At 48.2% G+C, this 18,755-nt stretch overlaps 1 protein-coding gene across 10 annotated transcripts in view; it reads left to right on the top strand.

The window, feature by feature from the left end:
* Positions 1–18,755, top strand: part of LRP8 (LDL receptor related protein 8) — a 73,004-nt gene that overhangs the window by 48,191 nt on the left and 6,058 nt on the right. For 4 of the 10 annotated variants that reach the window (XM_074334744.2, XM_019742775.3, XM_074334748.2 and 1 more), the window contains 12 exons: positions 1,757–1,876; positions 1,951–2,076; positions 5,161–5,335; positions 5,815–6,042; positions 7,004–7,122; positions 7,353–7,492; positions 8,914–9,055; positions 10,045–10,197; positions 11,084–11,308; positions 12,892–12,960; positions 16,299–16,471; positions 17,469–17,645. In XM_074334744.2, coding sequence (XP_074190845.2) covers positions 1,757–1,876; positions 1,951–2,076; positions 5,161–5,335; positions 5,815–6,042; positions 7,004–7,122; positions 7,353–7,492; positions 8,914–9,055; positions 10,045–10,197; positions 11,084–11,308; positions 12,892–12,960; positions 16,299–16,471; positions 17,469–17,645 — 1,847 coding nt within the window. Of the gene's footprint in view, positions 1–488; positions 528–1,756; positions 1,877–1,950; positions 2,077–5,160; positions 5,336–5,814; positions 6,043–7,003; positions 7,123–7,352; positions 7,493–8,913; positions 9,056–10,044; positions 10,198–11,083; positions 11,309–12,891; positions 12,961–16,298; positions 16,472–17,468; positions 17,646–18,755 lie in introns of all 10 variants that reach the window. The other 6 variants (XM_074334742.2, XM_074334743.2, XM_074334749.2 and 3 more) reach the window with 2 other exon arrangements.

The raw sequence follows: 18,755 nt of genomic DNA, 5'->3' as shown, positions 1-18,755 counted from the left end.
CTGCCTTGGTGCTGGCCTTCCAGGAAAGGGTTGATAGGGATAGACAGGTCCAGACCAGCTACCCATTCTCACCCCGACCACCTCGGCCCCGGAGAACTCTGTACCTTCTGTTTCACAGAAGGCTATGTCACTTTGAGCTTTCCCCTTTCCGAGCCATTCTACACATGCCACTCCATCAGTGCTCAGTAAATACAAGAGTTGCTGCTCCCTGCAAAGGGAGAGGGAGGAAGAGAATGGGTGCATGAATGAGGCAGGGAGTGAGTGGGTGAACACATGAATGGATGGTGCTGAGGGAATACTGTGGTATGGGAGAAATCAGCGGGGGCTTGGAGTGTCAGAAAGATTCCTGGAGGTGGTGATCCACAGAGACCACCCCAAAGGTACCCTGGCTCAGCCTCCCCCAAGGGGCTGGTGCTTCCAGGGCCAGGCCTGGCTGAGTCACCCCAGGCCCTCCCAGTCATGGGGTTGCTGTGGTCTTGTTCTTTCAGTTCTGCCAACGCCTCGGGGAAACAGGAGGAGGCCCAGGGGTAAAGGGGAACATTCCCTAAGCATGGCTCAGGTTGGAGGTGGGGCACCCACAGCTGTGCATGGCCTGGGGTGGGCAGCTCAGAGCAGCTTTGTGCATGGCCATGGCTGGCTCAGCTCGGCTTGGCTGGAGCGGTGGTGCATGAGGCGGGTGGGCAGAGGGGTGGTATGGCACCTTCCCTGGGCTCACAGAATTAACCTTCTGTGATTCTAAAGCTCAGAAGATACTGTGAGAGTCTTGGTCCTGGCCTCTCTGACCTCCTCTAGGACCCTGCCAGAAGGTGGTGAGGGAGTGGATGACAGGGGAACCAGATGACATCCTGGCATCCCTTCATCCTTTGCAGCAGTTGGTAATCCCAGAACCAGGCCTGTGACTAAGTGGAGGAACAGTGATAGGGGCTGAGAGGAGAGGAAGTGAAAAAATTCGATCACAGTTCATGGTAGGAGAGAACTGACTTAGCAGCACTTCAGCGTAGAAAAAGGCCTGGGAGTTTTAGATAACCACAAGCTCAAGGGGCAGATTTTGTTAAGACTCTTGCGTGGTGGGCTTACTCTGGGCTCTGTGAGAAGAGGGACATGGACAGATGGAGTGTAGCCAGAGAAAGGTACCTGAACAGTAGGGGACCAGAAATCAGGGCTTTAAGGAGATTCTGAGGGAGCCATTAGACTCTGGCCAACCCCACACAGCAGAGCTGGGAGCGGGAGCAGAAGCTACAGGGAGGCCAATTCTGTGAGGAAGAACTTTGCTCCAGGTGGAGCCAGCTGCCTCAGGAGGAAAGTGAGCTTCTGAGGCTGGAGATGTAGAAGCATAGACATTTGAGAAGGGGTTGCTGGGGTATCCTGAGGGTTAGACATGATACATTCAGGCCCCTTCAACTCTGAGCTCACAAGGAAGGAGGAGCTGGAAGCAACATGTTTGTGAAAGGAAAGACATCAGGCATCTTAGGTGCCTCCAACCCAGCGGTGGAAGGAGCCTTGGTCTGGGAGGCAAAAGGCCTGAGTTCTCGTTCCACTCTGTCCCTGTCTGTGTTTCTGGCCTTGAGCAAAGACCTGCCCCTCTCTGACCCTCCTCTTGCCCAGTCACCTGGCTAATGAGAATTGGGAAGGCCCAATTCTGGGTTTGTAGGAGTCTTGCTGCCCTAGGTCTCTGCTTCAGCTCTGGGCCCACCCCTGTCTGGCCCCCACCCCAGACTGGGCTCCTGGACCCTCAGGAGCATGTGTCCCTCCCCAGGGCTGAACGAGTGTCTGCACAACAACGGCGGCTGCTCCCACATCTGCACTGACCTCAGGATTGGCTTTGAGTGCACCTGCCCAGCGGGCTACCGGCTCCTGGACCAGAAGACCTGTGGCGGTGAGACCCTCCCCTCATACTCCCAAGTGGAGACAGAACCTCCTGCCACTTCTGACCTCTGCTCCTCCCCGCAGACATTGATGAGTGCGAGGACCCAGACGCCTGCAGCCAGATCTGTGTCAATTACAAGGGCTACTTTAAGTGCGAGTGCCACCCTGGCTACGAGATGGACACACTGACCAAGAACTGCAAGGCTGTCGGTATGGACACCCCAAGGTGGGGGGCAGGGGGCAGCTCTGAGGGGGTACAGAATGCAGTGTACTTCCGCCTATGTGAGGAGCAGATGTGCACATGCGTGTGCATGCGCACACACACAGAAAATAGTGCTCAGAGTATAAATACACATCACACACACAATGCACTGCACACTCACCTCCACACGGACAGCGCACAGAGCCACCCAGTACAGCCCACAGAAACTGCACTCGCACAGCACACGATGTGTGGACGAACGATCATGCAGACTCCACAGACAGCACAGGCAGCTCACACAGAGCAGGACATTTGCAGACCCAACAGGGATCACTTCAGCCGCTGAATTTATTCATTTTATTCAATTCGTTATACTGAACACCTAACATGGTTGTAGGCACTGGGGATTCAGCAGGAAGCAAAACAGACACAAATGCTTGTCTGCCCTCATGGGACTGACAGCCTAGGGGGTGAGACAGACAAGAAATCAGATAAATAAATAGATAGGTAAATAAATAAATGAAATACAGTGCATGGCAGATGGTAATAAGGGTTAAGGAGAAATATACAGCAGGGGAGGGAAGAGGGAAGTCTAGGAGGGCAATGGGTTAGTTTTAAATAGCGTGGTCAGAGAAGCCTGCACCTTCATGACAAGGCGACATTTGAAGTGAAGTAAGCCTTGCACTTATTTATCTGCAGGAACAGGATCAGGCGGAGGAACAGAAAGTGCTAAGGCCCGAAGGCAGGACATGCCTGGTGGTTGAAATAACCATGAGAAAGTCAGTGCAGCTGGGGTCAGGGGACCAGGAGGAGAGAAGTCAGAGAGGTGACGCAGGACACTTCACAAAGGCCTTCTACACCAGTGAGGCTGGCTCTCAATTTCACTCTGTCAGGGGAAGCCTTGGAGGGTTTTGAGTAGAGGAGGGACATGGTGTGGCTTGTGTTTTAACTGGCTGCTGTTGGATTGTATGGGGCAGGGGAGGAAGCAGGAACATCATTTAAGAGCTTTTCTGCAATAATCCAGAAGAGGGGTGACAATGGCTTGGGCCAGGGTATTACAGTGGGAACATGAGAGGCAGGCAGACTGAATAGATTTTGAAGGTCAGGATTTATTTTAGAGCAACAGGATTTACTTATGAATTAAATGTGGGATGTGAGAGGGAAAAAAAAAAGAATCAAAAATGACTCCAAGGTTTTTGGGCAAGCAGCTGGAAAAATAGGATTGCTATTTATGGAGTTGGGAAAGATGGTGAGAAAAGCAGGTTTGGGGAATGTTAGACTGATTGGACACGTTAAGGTTAAGAAAATTAGACATCTAAGTAGAGGTACTGAGTAGGCAGTTGGGTCTATGAGCCTGGCGTTTCAATGCACAAATACAATATACAAGGTATAGACTGTTAACAGTACAGCAGCCACAATAATTGCCATGTAGCCTCTAAACCCAAAAAACGTACCACCCAAACTGTATAATATACAACACATGCATTAGCCCACCACATGTAACATGCAACCTGTTCTTACCCCACACGGGACCCATGCCATATACAACATAGATTATATATGTGCAGTGCAGACGACACAAACTGCCCATGTAGGCACAACCCCCCACAGATGAACACCTGCAGTGTAGTTACACAAAAGCTCAAATTATAAACACACTGGTTCCTGCCACAGCCACAGCTCTTAGGAAAAACCACCTCAAGACATCCTGTAAGCCAGCTCCTGCCTTCAGGAAGAGAAAGTACCATTGCTCTCATTTTGGGGTGGGGAAAATCACATAGTTTGTCAGTGGCAGAGCTGGGCCTTGAAGCCAGCTTTCCTCCTTTCTCTTTCCTGAACTTGGAGCTCTATTTTCTATGTTCTCTGTTTATACCACACCCTCCCTCTCACCCCCGCCTGCTTTGAAACAGTCTCCATCATTACACACAAGTCACACACCCAGCCCCAAGCCCCACATGACGCTGTGCTAGTCCAACCCTGCCCCTGGGGAACACGTTAGCCTGGCACAGATGCGCAGTGACAGGGACCAGGTGGCCTGCAGAAGTGTCAGCTGGAAAACCAGAAGGGGAGAAGGCACAGGCAGCTCCAGGTACAGGTGTTGCCACTCAGACTGTTAGTGACTGAGAGTGACCTGGTACATCTAAAAACAGGTTGGGGGGTTGGCAGCCTGTGCTAAGTGCTGGGCCCTGGTAGGCCTGCGGGACAGTGACTCTCCTCATGGAGTAGCCAGGAATGTCTAGGTCACTGGTGATCTTTCTAAAATTTAATTGTAAGTCTAAAAATGGGTGTTGTGTGTACACGGGCAGTTGTATGTTGTCTCCCTTGCACATAGATAATCTGTGTCATATATTACACACATGACACATATACCACCCCTGCTATTGGCTCAGGATAAAGTGCAAACTCTTCTCCTACCTCGCAGGACCCTTCCTGGTCTGGCCCCTGCCAACCTCTGTAGCTTCATCTCTTGTCATGTCCCCGAATACGCTCTGCATAAAGCCTCACGGTGGCCTCCCTAAACCCCTCCCTTGAGTCTCACTCCCAGCTCTGATGTCCATCCTGCAGACTGGAGCCTCAGGCATCTTTCTAAAACAGCTGGTGCTCACATGGCCCCTTCTCGAACTATTGCAGGGGCCCTAAGCAGAGGAGGTGGTAGTTGCTGGGGAGAAATGCATTCTCGGTAGAGGGGACAATGAGCAAAGCTCTGCCGTGGCTGGGTGATGACAGGTAGTCTGGCTGGAATCAAGGTGTGGTAGAGGGGTGAATGACAATGCTGGACAGGGAGCTTGGTGCCGCGCTGTGTAAGACCTTCGTGCAAGCCTAAGGAGGAAATGGGGAGTCATAAAAGATTTGGGGGACGTTCATGTCTAAGAAAAACAATAAAATCCTCCGTTAGGCATGGTGCTTTTCATCTTATGCTTTTTGTACCCATTATTTCATCTGTTCCTCTACCCTGTGAGGTAGGAATTGTCACCTCTGTTCTACAGAAAAATGAGGCCTCACCCAGCAAACCAGTGACAGGCAGAGCTTTGGTCTCCAGATTTCCCACCTCTTGTGCTGACCCTTTCTCTCTCAACCTCCCCGCATGGCAGCCGGCAGAAGCCCGTCTCTGATCTTCACCAACCGGCATGAAGTGCGGAGGATAGACCTGGTGAAGCGGGACTACTCACGCCTCATCCCCATGCTCAAGAACGTTGTGGCGCTGGACGTCGAAGTGGCCACCAATCGCATCTACTGGTGTGACCTGTCTTACCGCAAGATCTACGGGTGAGCCATGGCAGGTGTCCTGTAGCCAGGCCTGGGTATGGAGTGACGGGGAGAAGAGGAAGGCTGTCCTCTGTGCCCCCTCTGCCTCTAGATGCCCCAGGACAGAGCTGGAACTTGGGAAGGGACACAGGATCACAGTGACTATGGAACGTCTAGGGCTTCACCCACTGGATGATGTAGTCTCCATTTCTCTGCTGCTGTGGCCCCTAACACTTTCCATAATCATACTGTACTGTAATTATCTGACTGTAAATTTCTGTCCCCCTCTAAGTTGAGCTCCTCTAGGCCACAGGCTGTGGCTGATACCTGTATGCTTACCCTGGTGGCCCGGGGAATATGTTGAACAGAAATTAGCCAAATTCCTCTAAAATTCATTGCCATGGCCCGTAAGTTAAAGAGAGATGGGAAGGGAGCACAAGCAACTCCAGAGGGATAGTGGGTAGAACACCTACCCCATGGCCGGCTCTGCTTGCTCCTAGCGCCTACATGGACAAAGCCAGTGACCCAGCAGAGCAGGAGGTCCTTATCGATGAGCAGCTGCACTCCCCGGAGGGCCTGGCAGTGGACTGGGTCCACAAGCACATCTACTGGACCGACTCGGGCAACAAGACTATCTCAGTGGCCACGGTTGATGGCCGTCGCCGATGCACTCTTTTTAGCCATGACCTCAGTGAACCCAGGGCCATCGCCGTCGACCCCCTGCGAGGGTGAGTGTCTCCACCTAGAATTTCCCATTCTCCTACTGTAGGCACTCAGCCCTCATGTGTCCATCGTAAGAGCTCTCCTGAGGGCTTTGGAAGGTCTTGAGCCACTCAGACACAACCCATGGTAAGAAAGTCCGTGTGGGTCCCTCCCCCTATTAACTCCTGACCAAGGGTTCTTGGGGCATTGGTCGCCAGGGTTCTCCCGGGACTCTGCTGCGCACTCATCATATGATAGAATCGGAGCATCTCAGAGCAGGGCAGGGCTCTAGAGATTGCCTAGTAGAACTTCCTGGGGCAGGAAGCTGGTCCTCAGTCCCTGCACGCTGTAGGTGGGCGTCTGGTGGCTGCTCACACACTTCCAGAGACAGGGGCTCATTACTTCCCCTAGAGCCCGTTTCATTTTGGACAGCTCTGCCCATTAGGAAGTTTTGTGTTGTTTTGTTTATGTGTTTGATTTTTTCCCTCATATTCCCAAATCTGCCTCCCTTTGACTTCCTCCATAGTCTCGATGTAAGTACAGGAGGTGAAACCACTCAGCCCAGTGCCTGGCACATAGTAAGTAGTCAATAAATGTTCGAGGAAAAAGAGAGAGAAGCCCTAGCCAGTTCTAGCTGTGTGACCCTGGGTAGGTCATCCACTTTCTCCTCTGTAGACAGGGAAAGTAAGAGAGGGGTGACAAGGGCCCTTCCCACTGTGGCATGCTAGGGTTCTAGCTGGAGCCGCCACAGTGAGAGAGATGGGCTCCAGGCTGTGCGGCTGAGGCTGGGTGGATGCTCGAGGAATATAGGTTTCCTAGGACTCAGAAGAGGTGAAGGTACCTGCTAACTCTAAGATCTGAGGGTTCCAGTGGATTTCAGGGGTCTTTCCAGTCCCTACTAAGCAGTGGGTCGTTGAGCTCTTGTGATCCAGACCACCCCAGTCGTGTCCCTGACAAGAAGCCCAACTGGGTTCTTCTCTCTTTTAGGTTCATGTATTGGTCTGATTGGGGGTACCAGGCCAAGATTGAGAAGTCTGGGCTCAACGGTGTGGACCGGAAAACACTGGTGTCAGACAATATTGAGTGGCCCAATGGAATCACCCTGGGTGAGCCCTGCCTTCCCTGGATTGGGGGCTGTTCTAGCACCCGGGCCTGACCACTGCCTTGAGCCCCGTGTCTTATTTCTGCGTCCCCTCATAGAGCCAGTGCACGTGTTCCCTGATGGTCGCCCCAGGCTGACCTCAGCCTGAGGCCTGGCCTGGAGATGTGGGCAGGGAGAGGGCATGGGGAAGCAGAGATCCCGTCTGCAATCCCCACCTTCTCTGTCCTCCCCAAGATTTGCTGAACCAGCGCTTGTACTGGGTAGACTCCAAGCTGCACCAGCTGTCCAGCATCGACTTCAGTGGAGGCAACAGAAAGATGCTGATTTCCTCCCCGGACTTTCTGAGCCACCCTTTTGGAATAGCTGTGTTTGAGGTGAGCCCCGTGAGGGGAGGCACGGCCCCAGTAGGAAGCTGAAGCCTAGACAAGGCTTATTCAAATAGGATGACTCCCTGAAAGTTGTCCAAGTGGAAACAAAGGGACAGGGAAGCCAGCTGACGTGTCTGTGCACACTTTGCGAGCTGCCTCCATACAAAGGCTTTTGTCTGCCTGGCAGCCTTTCCTGTACTCCCTTCCCAAGACCACTCTCTCAGAGCACCGCTCATAGGTAAGTGGCTAGACTGTGTATGTTTTCTCTCTGAACCCTCAGCACCGAGCACTGTGCCCACGTATATATTTAGAAGGTACCCAGTAAAGGGAGGGAGAAAAGAAGGAATCTACATGACCTTAGAATCGTTTATTGTTGGAAATGGCCTGAGAGATGTCATTCAACTCAGCACACTTGTACTGGCCTTTTGGACCCTGGGGTCATAGAAGTGGACCAGACTTCATCCCAATCCTCCAGAAGTTCCCAGGAGGATGAAGAGTCCAGACCCTCCTGTGTTCTGACCCTAACAACCTTTCTCCTTGGGGAATGAGGAAGCCAAAACCAACCAAGGTCTCACACACCCACCTCTTCCCCAAAACTAACTCTGCCACCGAGGGGAGGGAAAGCAAGGGGACACTGGTCTATGATGGGCATTGGCAATATTTGCGTGGAGCGACATCACCCCGCACTGCTCTGAATCTATGGGCAAAGCCTCACTTCCAAGTCTAGGCCCTGCTTCAAAAGACAGGTGTGTTTGGACTCATGTATGTGCTTGTGCATATTTGTCGCACATTCATGTAAAGTATATGTATGTGCATGTGTGTACATAAATGCATCCATTTAAAAGCGTGCATTCCTGTATATGCTGGAGCTTGTGTGTATAAGTATGTGTACCAATACCTAGACAAGTGCTTATTTAGGTACAGCTGTGGTGCCTGTGTGTGTGTAGAGAGGCATGTAAGTGAGTGTCCAGATCTGTGCATGAGGCTGCATGGTTGTACCTGTAAACGTGGATTTGCCTACCGGTGCACAGCCAGGCTTGTATGGGCTAAGCGTTGGATGCATGTGTGTTGTACTGTAGGAGGCAGCAGGGCCTCAGTAGCTCACATCCCCTCCAATCTTGGCCTTGGGCCCCAGAAATGGTAACAGCTAATAGAGACCCTACCTTGGGTTTCTGCTGGGCTCCAGGAAGCAGGCCTAGCTCAGCATTAATGAGCAGCTTTCAGGCTCAGATTCACCAAATAACCCCCTGAAACAGAAGCACATGTCACCGATCAGAGGCTGAGAGCCCCCCTGTGAATCCGTGAACAGGAGAGCTCAGGGGAGATGGCAGGGCAGGTCTTACAACTATGGTTTGGGGCTGAGCCCTCAGATTGAGGTCATGGGTTTCGGCTCTAGGCCTCCCATCCTCTGCATCTGTATCCTACAGGACAAAGTGTTCTGGACAGACTTGGAGAATGAGGCCATTTTCAGTGCAAATCGGCTCAATGGCCTGGATATCTCCGTCCTAGCTGAGAACCTCAATAACCCACATGACATTGTCATCTTCCATGAGCTGAAGCAGCCAAGAGGTGAGCCTTCCCTGGTCCCAGGTCCCCCGCCCATGTCCTCTCCCTCCACTAGGCAGGCTGCATTCATGTTCATATGACGTCGTGTCTCAGCAGCCCCAGGAATTGTGGCAGCAATCCCTCTAGTTGGTAGAGTGCTTTTCTGCCACGTATTTTATCTGGTTTTGCCTCAAGCTCTTGGTGAAATAAGGCTGGGTATAAAAAAATAAATATATAAATGCCCTATTTTTGCCAATCTTACAAAATGTAGGTATTATGTTCTCATTTAACAATTGAGGAAACTGTAGCTCAGAGAGGTAAAATATTGTTAGCAAGTGGCAGAACTAAAACCTAAACTCAGGTCTGTCTGATTCCAGAACTCCTTCTGCCATGAGGAGCACATTGCTTCTCATTCATTATTTGTAGAGTGAACCAATGTATCCTAGGGCCAGAGAGTAATTCAGCTTGTTGGCTGGGAGGAGAAGCCAGGAATCCTACTACGTGGTTGTCCCTGCTTCTATCACTAGGATATACTAAATCCAACTGTAACTGAGGTGTTGGCTGCCAGGCTGAAGGTGGGAAAGCATAGGGGATAAGGTTGGTGCCGGATTCTAGATCTAGAAATTTAAATAAGAAAGAGGCCTGGCATCTGGCGTGGGGGGAAAACATGGACTTTGGAGTCTAACAGACCTCAATTTAAATTCTGTCTTCAAAATTGCTAGAGGTACAGCTTTGACAAGTTTGCTCTCTTTGAGCCCTGGTGTCTTATCTGTCAATCGGGGGCATAATACCCACCTCTCAGAACTGTTGTCAGGATTAAATCAAAGTGTGGGGATAAAACTCCAGGCACGGTGCTGGAAGGTGCCCAATAAAAGCAGTAGGAAAGCTTTCCAAGCAAGCCGAGTGGGAAGGGCCTCATCCTTGGGAGGAGGGAACGCCTGCTAGTCCCGTCTGTGCCCCATCTCTCTCCTCTACTCTCTCTCTCTCTTTCCCCCACCCCCACCTGCCATTAGCTACAGACGTGTGTGAGCTGAGTGCCCAGCCCAATGGAGGCTGTGAGTACCTGTGCCTTCCTGCTCCTCAGATTTCCAGCCACTCTCCCAAGTACACCTGTGCCTGTCCTGACACAATGTGGCTGGGCCCAGACATGAAGAGGTGTTACCGAGGTGAGTGGACCTACCAGGAGGGGTAGCCCCGGGCCATGCCAGACCCCATCCCACTGAAATCCTCCCTTGACTTCTGGGATACTGTTTGTTCCTGGTTTGCCTCCATCTGCTCTGGCTACATATTTCCTTTGCAAGCTCGTCTTCTTTACCTGCCTTGAATGCTGGTATCCCCCAGCGTCCTTCCAAGGCTTTCTCTTCTCACTCCCAAGAAAAATGCACATATACAGACAATATTTCAAATTCAGTTTCAGGGGCTTTCTGGAACCCCTGAAGACCTCAAGTTAAGAACCCTTGATCCCCATAGCTTTAGTTACTGTTTATATGGAGGTGACTATAAGCTTACCTATTTCTCACCTAGAACTTAACACTACATAAAAGCCCTTTTGTGATATGATTGGAACTAATAACAATAATTAACAGTTTAACCATATAAATTTATATTCGTTCCCCAGTCTTGATGCAGGGCGAAAGTCTTTTATTTGAACATACGTCTGCTGCATCATTTATGATTTCCAGATCCAACCGTTTCAAGTGGAGTGAGAATTTAAACCTAATCGTGTAACAATATGTGTATGAAATCCTTCTAGATTTATATGATTCCCCTCCTCCCAGACTTTAACAGTGGTCTTGCCCACACCTAATTCTACCACACTGTTTTAATGACTCGTCTTTATCACATGAACGTGCATTATAAACACAGGCATAGAGCTTGGGATTCAGCTAAAGATCATAGCCATTCAGGAGGATTAGGGAAGTCTTCACAGAGGTGGCATTTGAGCTGAGCCATCAGGATGTGTTCATGAGTATAATCCATAGAGGCAACAATTTAGGCACTAAAGCAACAAAATTCTCTGTCCAAGTGACCTCCGTGGTATTTCCCCTCCAGCACCTCAATCTACCTCAACTACGACGTCAGCCTCTACTACAACGAGGACAGCCGATACCACAAGAGCCCCGGGGACCACCATCCACAGCCCCACCTACCAGAACCACAGCACAGAGAAACCAAGCCTGGCAGCTGCGGTCCCAAGCTCAGTTAATGTCCCCAGGGATTCTTCCAGCATCAGCCCGTCTACCCCAAGCCCTGCAACCAGCAACCACTCCCAGCATTGTAAGGAAATGAATTCTGCCTTTTTTCATGATATGGGAAGGCAAGATGGGGGGATAAGTGGGAAGGAGAGATCATACCAGAGCTGAATACTGGATACCTCTGAGGAGGAAGCAGAGGGAGGTAGAGTGCCCATATAGGAGTCTTAGGTGCCCCTAACTTCCAGAGGGTCTCGAGGGAATCTACTTCCCGTGTCTGACCCTCAGCATCCTCACCTACAAAGTGGAGTAATAATAACCCTTCCCTACTTGCTTCACAAGATTGCCATGAGAGGCAAAGGAGGTGGTATAAATAGCGGTGATCACAGGCAGACTCTGCTGACTCTGGGTGTGTGTCTGTACGTCACCTGTTACTAACACATCTACCCTCAGAAACTTCAAAAGCTCTGGTCTCAGTTCTCAGCACCCTTGGTAGTTTCCTCAGAAAGTAATATCCACAACTAGTCTGCTTGTGCCTCTTTCCAAACCCTGGGGTGAAAGTAATTAAGTTCACCACTTATTAAATCATCAGGAGCAGTAATTCTCACTGCTAGATATGTTCTATCTCATTAACCAGCAAATACCTTTCTAATTGAGTTACCTGCCAACGGGAGTTCATTTCAGAGGATAAACTTTCCCATACACACACATGGCCCAGAAACTAAGCAGCTTGGCAGCACCTTTCTAATTGGGCCTGTCCTGCCAGCAGAAGCTGGATTTTCTGAGTTGAGCGCTTACCCTGAAGTTCGGAGAGGCAGGGGGAACGCTTGTGAATTCCAGTTCCCCTCCTATGGGGCAGCGCCTCTGACCAGGAGTCTCCCCACCACCTGCAGCGTGCTCTGGGCTTTAATATCACTGCCCAGTGTTTGCTCGGAGAAGACAATGGTGCTGTAAGCACTGCAGCTCTTTTCTTCCTTAGTAAAGTGGCCCCCTTAGGGTAACTTGGAGAAACAGACACACTGAGATGGCATCTGGACCACTGCCAGGGGGCAATCATCTCTCTTGGAGCAAATGTAGATGATGGCTTCTCTTCACCCTCAGAGGGCCACATGAGGATCCAAAGGGAAAATGCCTTCTCAACTACAAAGTGCTGTACAAATGTTACGATGAAGATGGTTGTAAGGATGAAAAAGATGGCACAAGATACTTTTTAAAAACTACCTTCCAAGTACTTTGCAGTTTAGAATGTGATTTTATATACCTTATTTTATTTAGGTCTCACAACAACCCCTACCCCACTCCCCACTCTCTTTGAACTAGACAAGGCTGTGTCGGACACTAAATAAGCATTTTACATGAATCGTCTCATTTAATCTTCACAGTATCCCTAGGAGGTAGGTAATGTTGTGATCCCGATTTTAAATATAAAGAAATATAATATTTATAATATATAACAACTTGCCCAAGGTCAAACAAGTAGGGTGTAGTAGAGCTGGATTTGAACCCAAAAAGTCTGACCCAGGAGCCTATACTCTTGATTCCACTACACAATACTGCATCCGATTTCAGTACATATTGAAAATAAACTGATAATGTAGATGGACAGACAGACTGCAACAGACCACGAAAAACAAGAGACATCATTCTCCAAATGTTTGTATTTTGCAGATGGGAATGAAGGCGGCAAGATGGGCTCAACTGTCACTGCTGCTGTCATTGGGATCGTCGTGCCCATGGGTGAGTGTGGCCCCAAGTCACTGGGGAGAAAAGAGAGAGCCTGCCCCAGGGTCTGGGGAAAGCACTGGAAGGATAGAGCCCTGAGCACACTGACCTGTCCCACTGGCTTTTCTTTCTGCCCTGGCAGCCTTCCTGCCCACCTCCCAGTCCAGATTTAATTTCTTAGCTTGGCGCACGAGCCCGTGTAGGACCTGGCCCCCAGCACCAGGCAGATGCATCCCCCATTACTCCACATTCTCCCTCTGCATGTCAGCCATGTGGAGCTGACGGGAGGCTCCATGCGGCCAAGGCTGGTGTCTCTCGCTCCCCCCTCTCTCCAGCTCCTAGCTGTTTCTGGCACATGGTAGGAAATAAACATTTCTGATTCATTTTCAACAAACACTTATCAAGCAGTGTGACAGACTCTGTGTGGTAAAGGGAGGGAAGGGGGTTAAAAATGGGTAAATCATGGTTCCTGTCCTCCAAAAATGTATGGTCTTGTTGGAGACACACATAACACAGATAATTTGATTATGACATGGCAAATGCTGAAATGAAGCCAGATGTGGTTTAATGGAAGTGCTGAGGAGCACTTAACTTAGAACTGGGAGAGAAGGTAAGTGGGCAGGGAAGGTGTCCTAGTGGAAATGACATTTGAACTGGGTCAACCAAGTGAAGAAGCAGCGAGGGCAACCCAAGCAGTGAAGACAGCATGGAGCAAAGCCAGTAACGGGCAGTGGCGTGGGAGGTGTTCCAGAATATAACATTTAGTTAAACCTCACAGAGAACCTTGGGGCTGATTCATTCTCTCCCACGCCCACGTTCACGTGGTATCCTGTCCATCCTATCTCTCATGCCCGTCTCATCTCTTGGCAGGATCTTTGAATTATGGTTGTTCATTCACAGGCATAGCTCCCTTACTTGCTTTGTCTGCTTATCCTGGGAATCCCCAGTATGGGGGTGAGTGAGTGAAGGTTTTAAGAACTTCTACAGTGTGCAGGGGACTATGCCAAGTGCCGAGGATCCAGGGAAGAAAAAAATAAAAGACTTTAAGAGCTTTCAGTCTTTAATCAGACTTGTTCATTAAAAAAGTGATAGAAGAGAAGTGTTATTACATATTGTAATGTGCTGTAACAGAGGCACAAATCTCTGTGGAGAAGCCATGGTCCTTCTGGAGAAGATGGCATTTGAATTAGCCTTGAAAGGCTTCAGCAGTAAAGAGGATGGTGAGACTATTCCTGGCTTATTTTGTGTGGAGTGAGCAGAAAATACTGACATTGTTTAGTGAAAGAGAAATCAACCCCTTTTCTGACATCTTCCGCTCTATAGAAGGGCATACGTGTGCTGTTTCCCTGGTGTAATCAAATTTTTAAAAATTTCTGCTAATCTGAAGGGTAAAAAATGAGTATTCTTTCTCTGATTTTTCCGTGAGGTGCAGTACATTTTCATAATATTGGCCATTTACATTTCATCTTTAATGAATTGCCTATTTACAGCCTTTTCTTATTTTTCTATTGGTTCTTTGTCTTATTCTTACTTATTTGTAGAAATATTTATACATAATGGATGTTAAACCTTTGTAACACACAATTTCCCCCATACTGCCACTTGAAATTTGTTTATGGTATCTTTTGCCATGCATCAATTTACATTTTTTAAGTATCAGATTTGCTAAATTTTTGTGTTATGATTTCTGGGTATCTTGGTCAGGAAGGTCTGCCACACTCTAAATTATTAAAATATCTCCCTACATGTTTTTCTATTTTAAACTTTTTAAATGTTTAGATATTAATTCATTTGGAGTTTATTTTAGAGTTTGGTGTGAGGTAGAGATTTAACTATTTTTTTCCTACATGCCTGTCTAGTTTTCCCAAGACCGTTCGTCCTTTCCTTCTGACTTAATTATCATCTTTATTATAAACTACATGCCTACTCGTAAACATACTTTGATCTGCTTCTAGGCTGTTTATCCTCTTCCACTAATTATCTGCGTATTCCTATATACTAGAAGCACAATTTTGTGATAAGCTTTAAAGTATAATGAGGCATTATTATTCTTGCAACATTTTCCTAGCTATTTTTATTCAGTTTCTCTTCTAGATGAACTTCAGAATCTTCTTGTTAACCCTATAAAAATTATGATGAAATCTTATTCTTTGGCTATATAAACTGATGTGGAGATAATTTACATTTTTACAATATTGAAGCTTCCCATCAAGGAACATGACATGTCTATTTATTTGAGCCTTCTTTCATGTTCTTCAATAGAATTTTGTAGATCATATAGGACTTGCCTATTTCCTATAAGGTTATCCCAAGTTTTTTCTAGTTTTTGTTGTGCTATTATGAATATGTTCTTATTCCATTCCATTTTCTAATTAGTTATTGCTATTTAATAAATTTTTTTCATGTGGACTGTTGATGAACTATAATTACTTCTAAAAGTTTTTCATCTGCTTTTCTAAGTTTCCCAAACATACAACTTCTGTTAAGAATAACAGTTTCGTTTTTCCCTTTCCCATATGTGTACCCTTCAATTCTTTATCTGGTCTTACTGCATAGCTAGATCTTTGGGACAATAAACAGTAGCAGTGACAACAAGCATCCTTGCTTTGTTTTTGTCTTTAGTGGGTTATCAATTATTATAATCAATTACTATAATCTTACCCAAGTAGAAACCCCCTGTATAGTATCCTGGATAGCTGTTATCCAGCCTCCATGTGAATGCTCAGGATGACTGCTGAATATCTTATGAAACTGCTTGCCCCATTTTTGCCAGCTCTGTTTGAAAACTTCCTCATTCATTCGTTCATATACTCATTTATTCTAACTCAGAGCCTGTGTTTTCCTGCTCTGTCTTTTTCTAGAGATGCTCCTCTTCTTGCAGAGCCCCTCCAATTTGGGGAGAGAATAGTTTTCTTAGGGAAATCCAGGGAAGCAGCAGCATTAGGGGAAAGGTATGGTGAAGAAATTCACTCAATCACTCAGCACATGTTACTGAGCACCCACTCAGTGCGAGGCACTGAGCACACAGAGAGAAAGAAGACCCAGTCCCTGGCCTCAAAGAGCTCAGTCTTGCTGGGGGCACACATATATAAAGTATGATACCGTGGCCTGGGAACACATGGGAGGGAGCAGCTGACTCTATCTTGAGAAGTTGAACAAGCTAGATCTTCAAGGATGAGTCGTTAACGAAGGAAGAGATGGGAAGAGGGCTTCCAAGCAGCAGAGAAAGAACATGCAGAAACAGAGCCTGAGGAGCAGGGCAGTAGAATTAGAGAGGTGGCCAGAGATGCACTGACCGCTGAGCAATGGCTGGAGCCCGCTGGAGGTCCAATGTAACCTGTCCCTTCCTCCAGCGGTAATAGCCCTTCTGTGCATGAGTGGCTACCTGATCTGGAGAAACTGGAAGCGGAAGAACACCAAAAGCATGAATTTTGACAACCCAGTGTACAGGAAAACAACGGAAGAGGAGGACGAAGATGAACTCCACATAGGGAGGACTGCTCAGATTGGCCATGTCTACCCTGCAGTAAGTATTCCTGGCCAGAAGAATTCCTTTCCTCCCTTTTTCCTTTCCTTCCTTCCTTTCTTCCTCCCTTGCATCCTTCCTTCCTTTCCTTCCTTCCTTGCTTCCTTGAGTCCTTCCTTCCTTCAGACATATCAAGAACCTACCACGTGCCAGGCACTGTTCTAGGCCCTGGGGACACAGAAATGCTGGGGCAGGTAGTTGGGATAGAAGGGTATCAGGACCCTCTTGTACCTAGAAGCTCTTCCTGGCAGTAAAGCTGCCAAATGTCTTTCTTTCTGCTGAGTAAGTTCTCAGAACCCTTGGCCTGGAAAGGTAACTGTGGCCATTCAATTCAAATGTATTCATTTCAACAAATACCGTATGCCGATTATGAGCGAAGCACCACATTAGAAATCAAGTGTTCAAAAGTAAGGAAGGAATGTAGTTGCTGCCGAGGAGCTGGCGGGAGTTAGAGATAGTCACTTCCTATTGTACAGCTGTGCAAAGTGCCACGACGGGAGCTCAGAAGTCCCCTCTTCTAGGAAGCTTTCCCTGACTTTCTTTGTTCTCCCACAGCCTCTCTCCATCACAGCACCTGTCACACTCTAGTCAACTTGTCTTCTTATTCATTGGTCTTCCCACTAGACGGTGAGCTCCTTGAGGGCAGGACTATCTGATTACTCTGTTTCCCTGGTGCCTAGCTTAGCAAAACTGGCTCCCAGTAAATGTTGAACAAATGTTATGAAAACATCAACCAGGGAGCTGTTAATTCTGTTTGGGAAATTGGGCAGGGAATACCTCACAGAGGCGGCAGATGAACTGTGTCCTTGCAGGACTAATAGCAGTTTTCCAGGTAGAGGAGGAGGAAAGTGGCATTCCAGAGGAAGCATGTGCAGAGGTTGAGAGGCACAGTGGGGGAACAAGGACCACATGTGGCTGAAGCAGGTGTCGTGCATGTATAGCAGAGTCAGGAGGCTGAGTGTAACCTCATAGGTCATCCAGTCCATCCCCCTGTCAGGCAATCAGCAGCTTTGATCACCCACTGTGGGCAGAGCCCTGTCTTGGGGAGACCAGAGAACTGGAAGACCCAACCCCTACCCTCAAGGAGCTTTTTGTCTTGCCGGGGGAACCAAGGTCACAGCTGCACCAACTCCCGAAGAACCCTCTTTCCGAGCTGCCTGTCGTCAAGTGCAAGGTAGGGCAGTGCCACTCTGAGGCTGAGGGGCTGATGAGTGAGGGTGTGAACCCAGGCAGGTACAGCCAATCCTAGGAGCCATTCTGGTTCTGGAAGGCTGCAAACTGTAAGCAAGGTATCGGGGCAAAGATAAAAGATGGTTAGTTGCAGATCAAAGAAATGGCATGTGAAAGAAATGATTAAGTACGGGGCAGGGCAGACAAAATTGCTGCTGAAGCAAACTGTTCGTGAAGGGGAGATATGGGAAATGAGGCTGAGCACGTGAGGAGGACTAACAGATGGCCTTGAGGATCTTTAGCCTTGGCCAATCCAAGCCAACAGTTGCTTGACCAATTTTTAACGATCAGAGAGGGCACAGTGGAAGAAATGCTGAGCTTGGAGTAAGGAGACGACTCCCAGTTCCCCTATTCCACAGTTCTGTGATCTCAGTCACTTTTCTCTGCTCATTTTTATTTGTAAAATGTGAATAATAACCCCCGTTCTGTCTGCCACAAGATTATAAAGTTCAAGTGAGACAGCACATGTGAGAGAGTGCTTTGTGAGTTATAAAGCACTCCACACATGTAAAGTGGCATTGTTTCCAGAGAAGGAAATAACCATTCAGGAGGAGTTTTTCCTAATGAATCTAGGCCCAAGGAATAGACTCCTGCCAGTTGCAGAGAATAGAGTAGGAGAGTGAGGAAATCAGCCTTCAATGAGAACTTACTATGTATCAGACAGCACTCGGTGATTTAGATACATTTTCTTATTCAGTCTTTACAATAACCTTATAAAGTTAACATTATTGGCCTCATTTTGCAGATGAGGAAACTGAGACTCAGAGAAATTAAATAATGCCTATGATCACAACTAGAAAGTGGCAGAACCGGGATTCAAACTTGAATGTGTATGTACACAAAACCCCACATCCTTTCCGTTATATCACGGGGTAAATAGCCTTGAAGTTCTGGAAATCAGTATTCTCAACAACCTGTTCTCTCTCCTGTCCTTTTCTCAGTAGCTCCACTGTCACTTCTGGGACCTACCCTGGGCCTAGAGATCTGTCTTGGAGAGAGTGGGAGGTTAACCGCACTAGAACAAGATAGTTTCAAATATCTACCGTGTTCCCCC

Source organism: Rhinolophus sinicus, chromosome 14 (assembly GCF_057876585.1).
Source record: "Rhinolophus sinicus isolate RSI-liver-muscle chromosome 14, RSI-T2T, whole genome shotgun sequence".
In the NCBI taxonomy this organism is placed as follows: Eukaryota; Metazoa; Chordata; class Mammalia; order Chiroptera; family Rhinolophidae; genus Rhinolophus; species Rhinolophus sinicus.
Note: the sequence above shows the minus strand (reverse complement) of the source record. Positions and strands in the feature narration are given on the sequence as shown.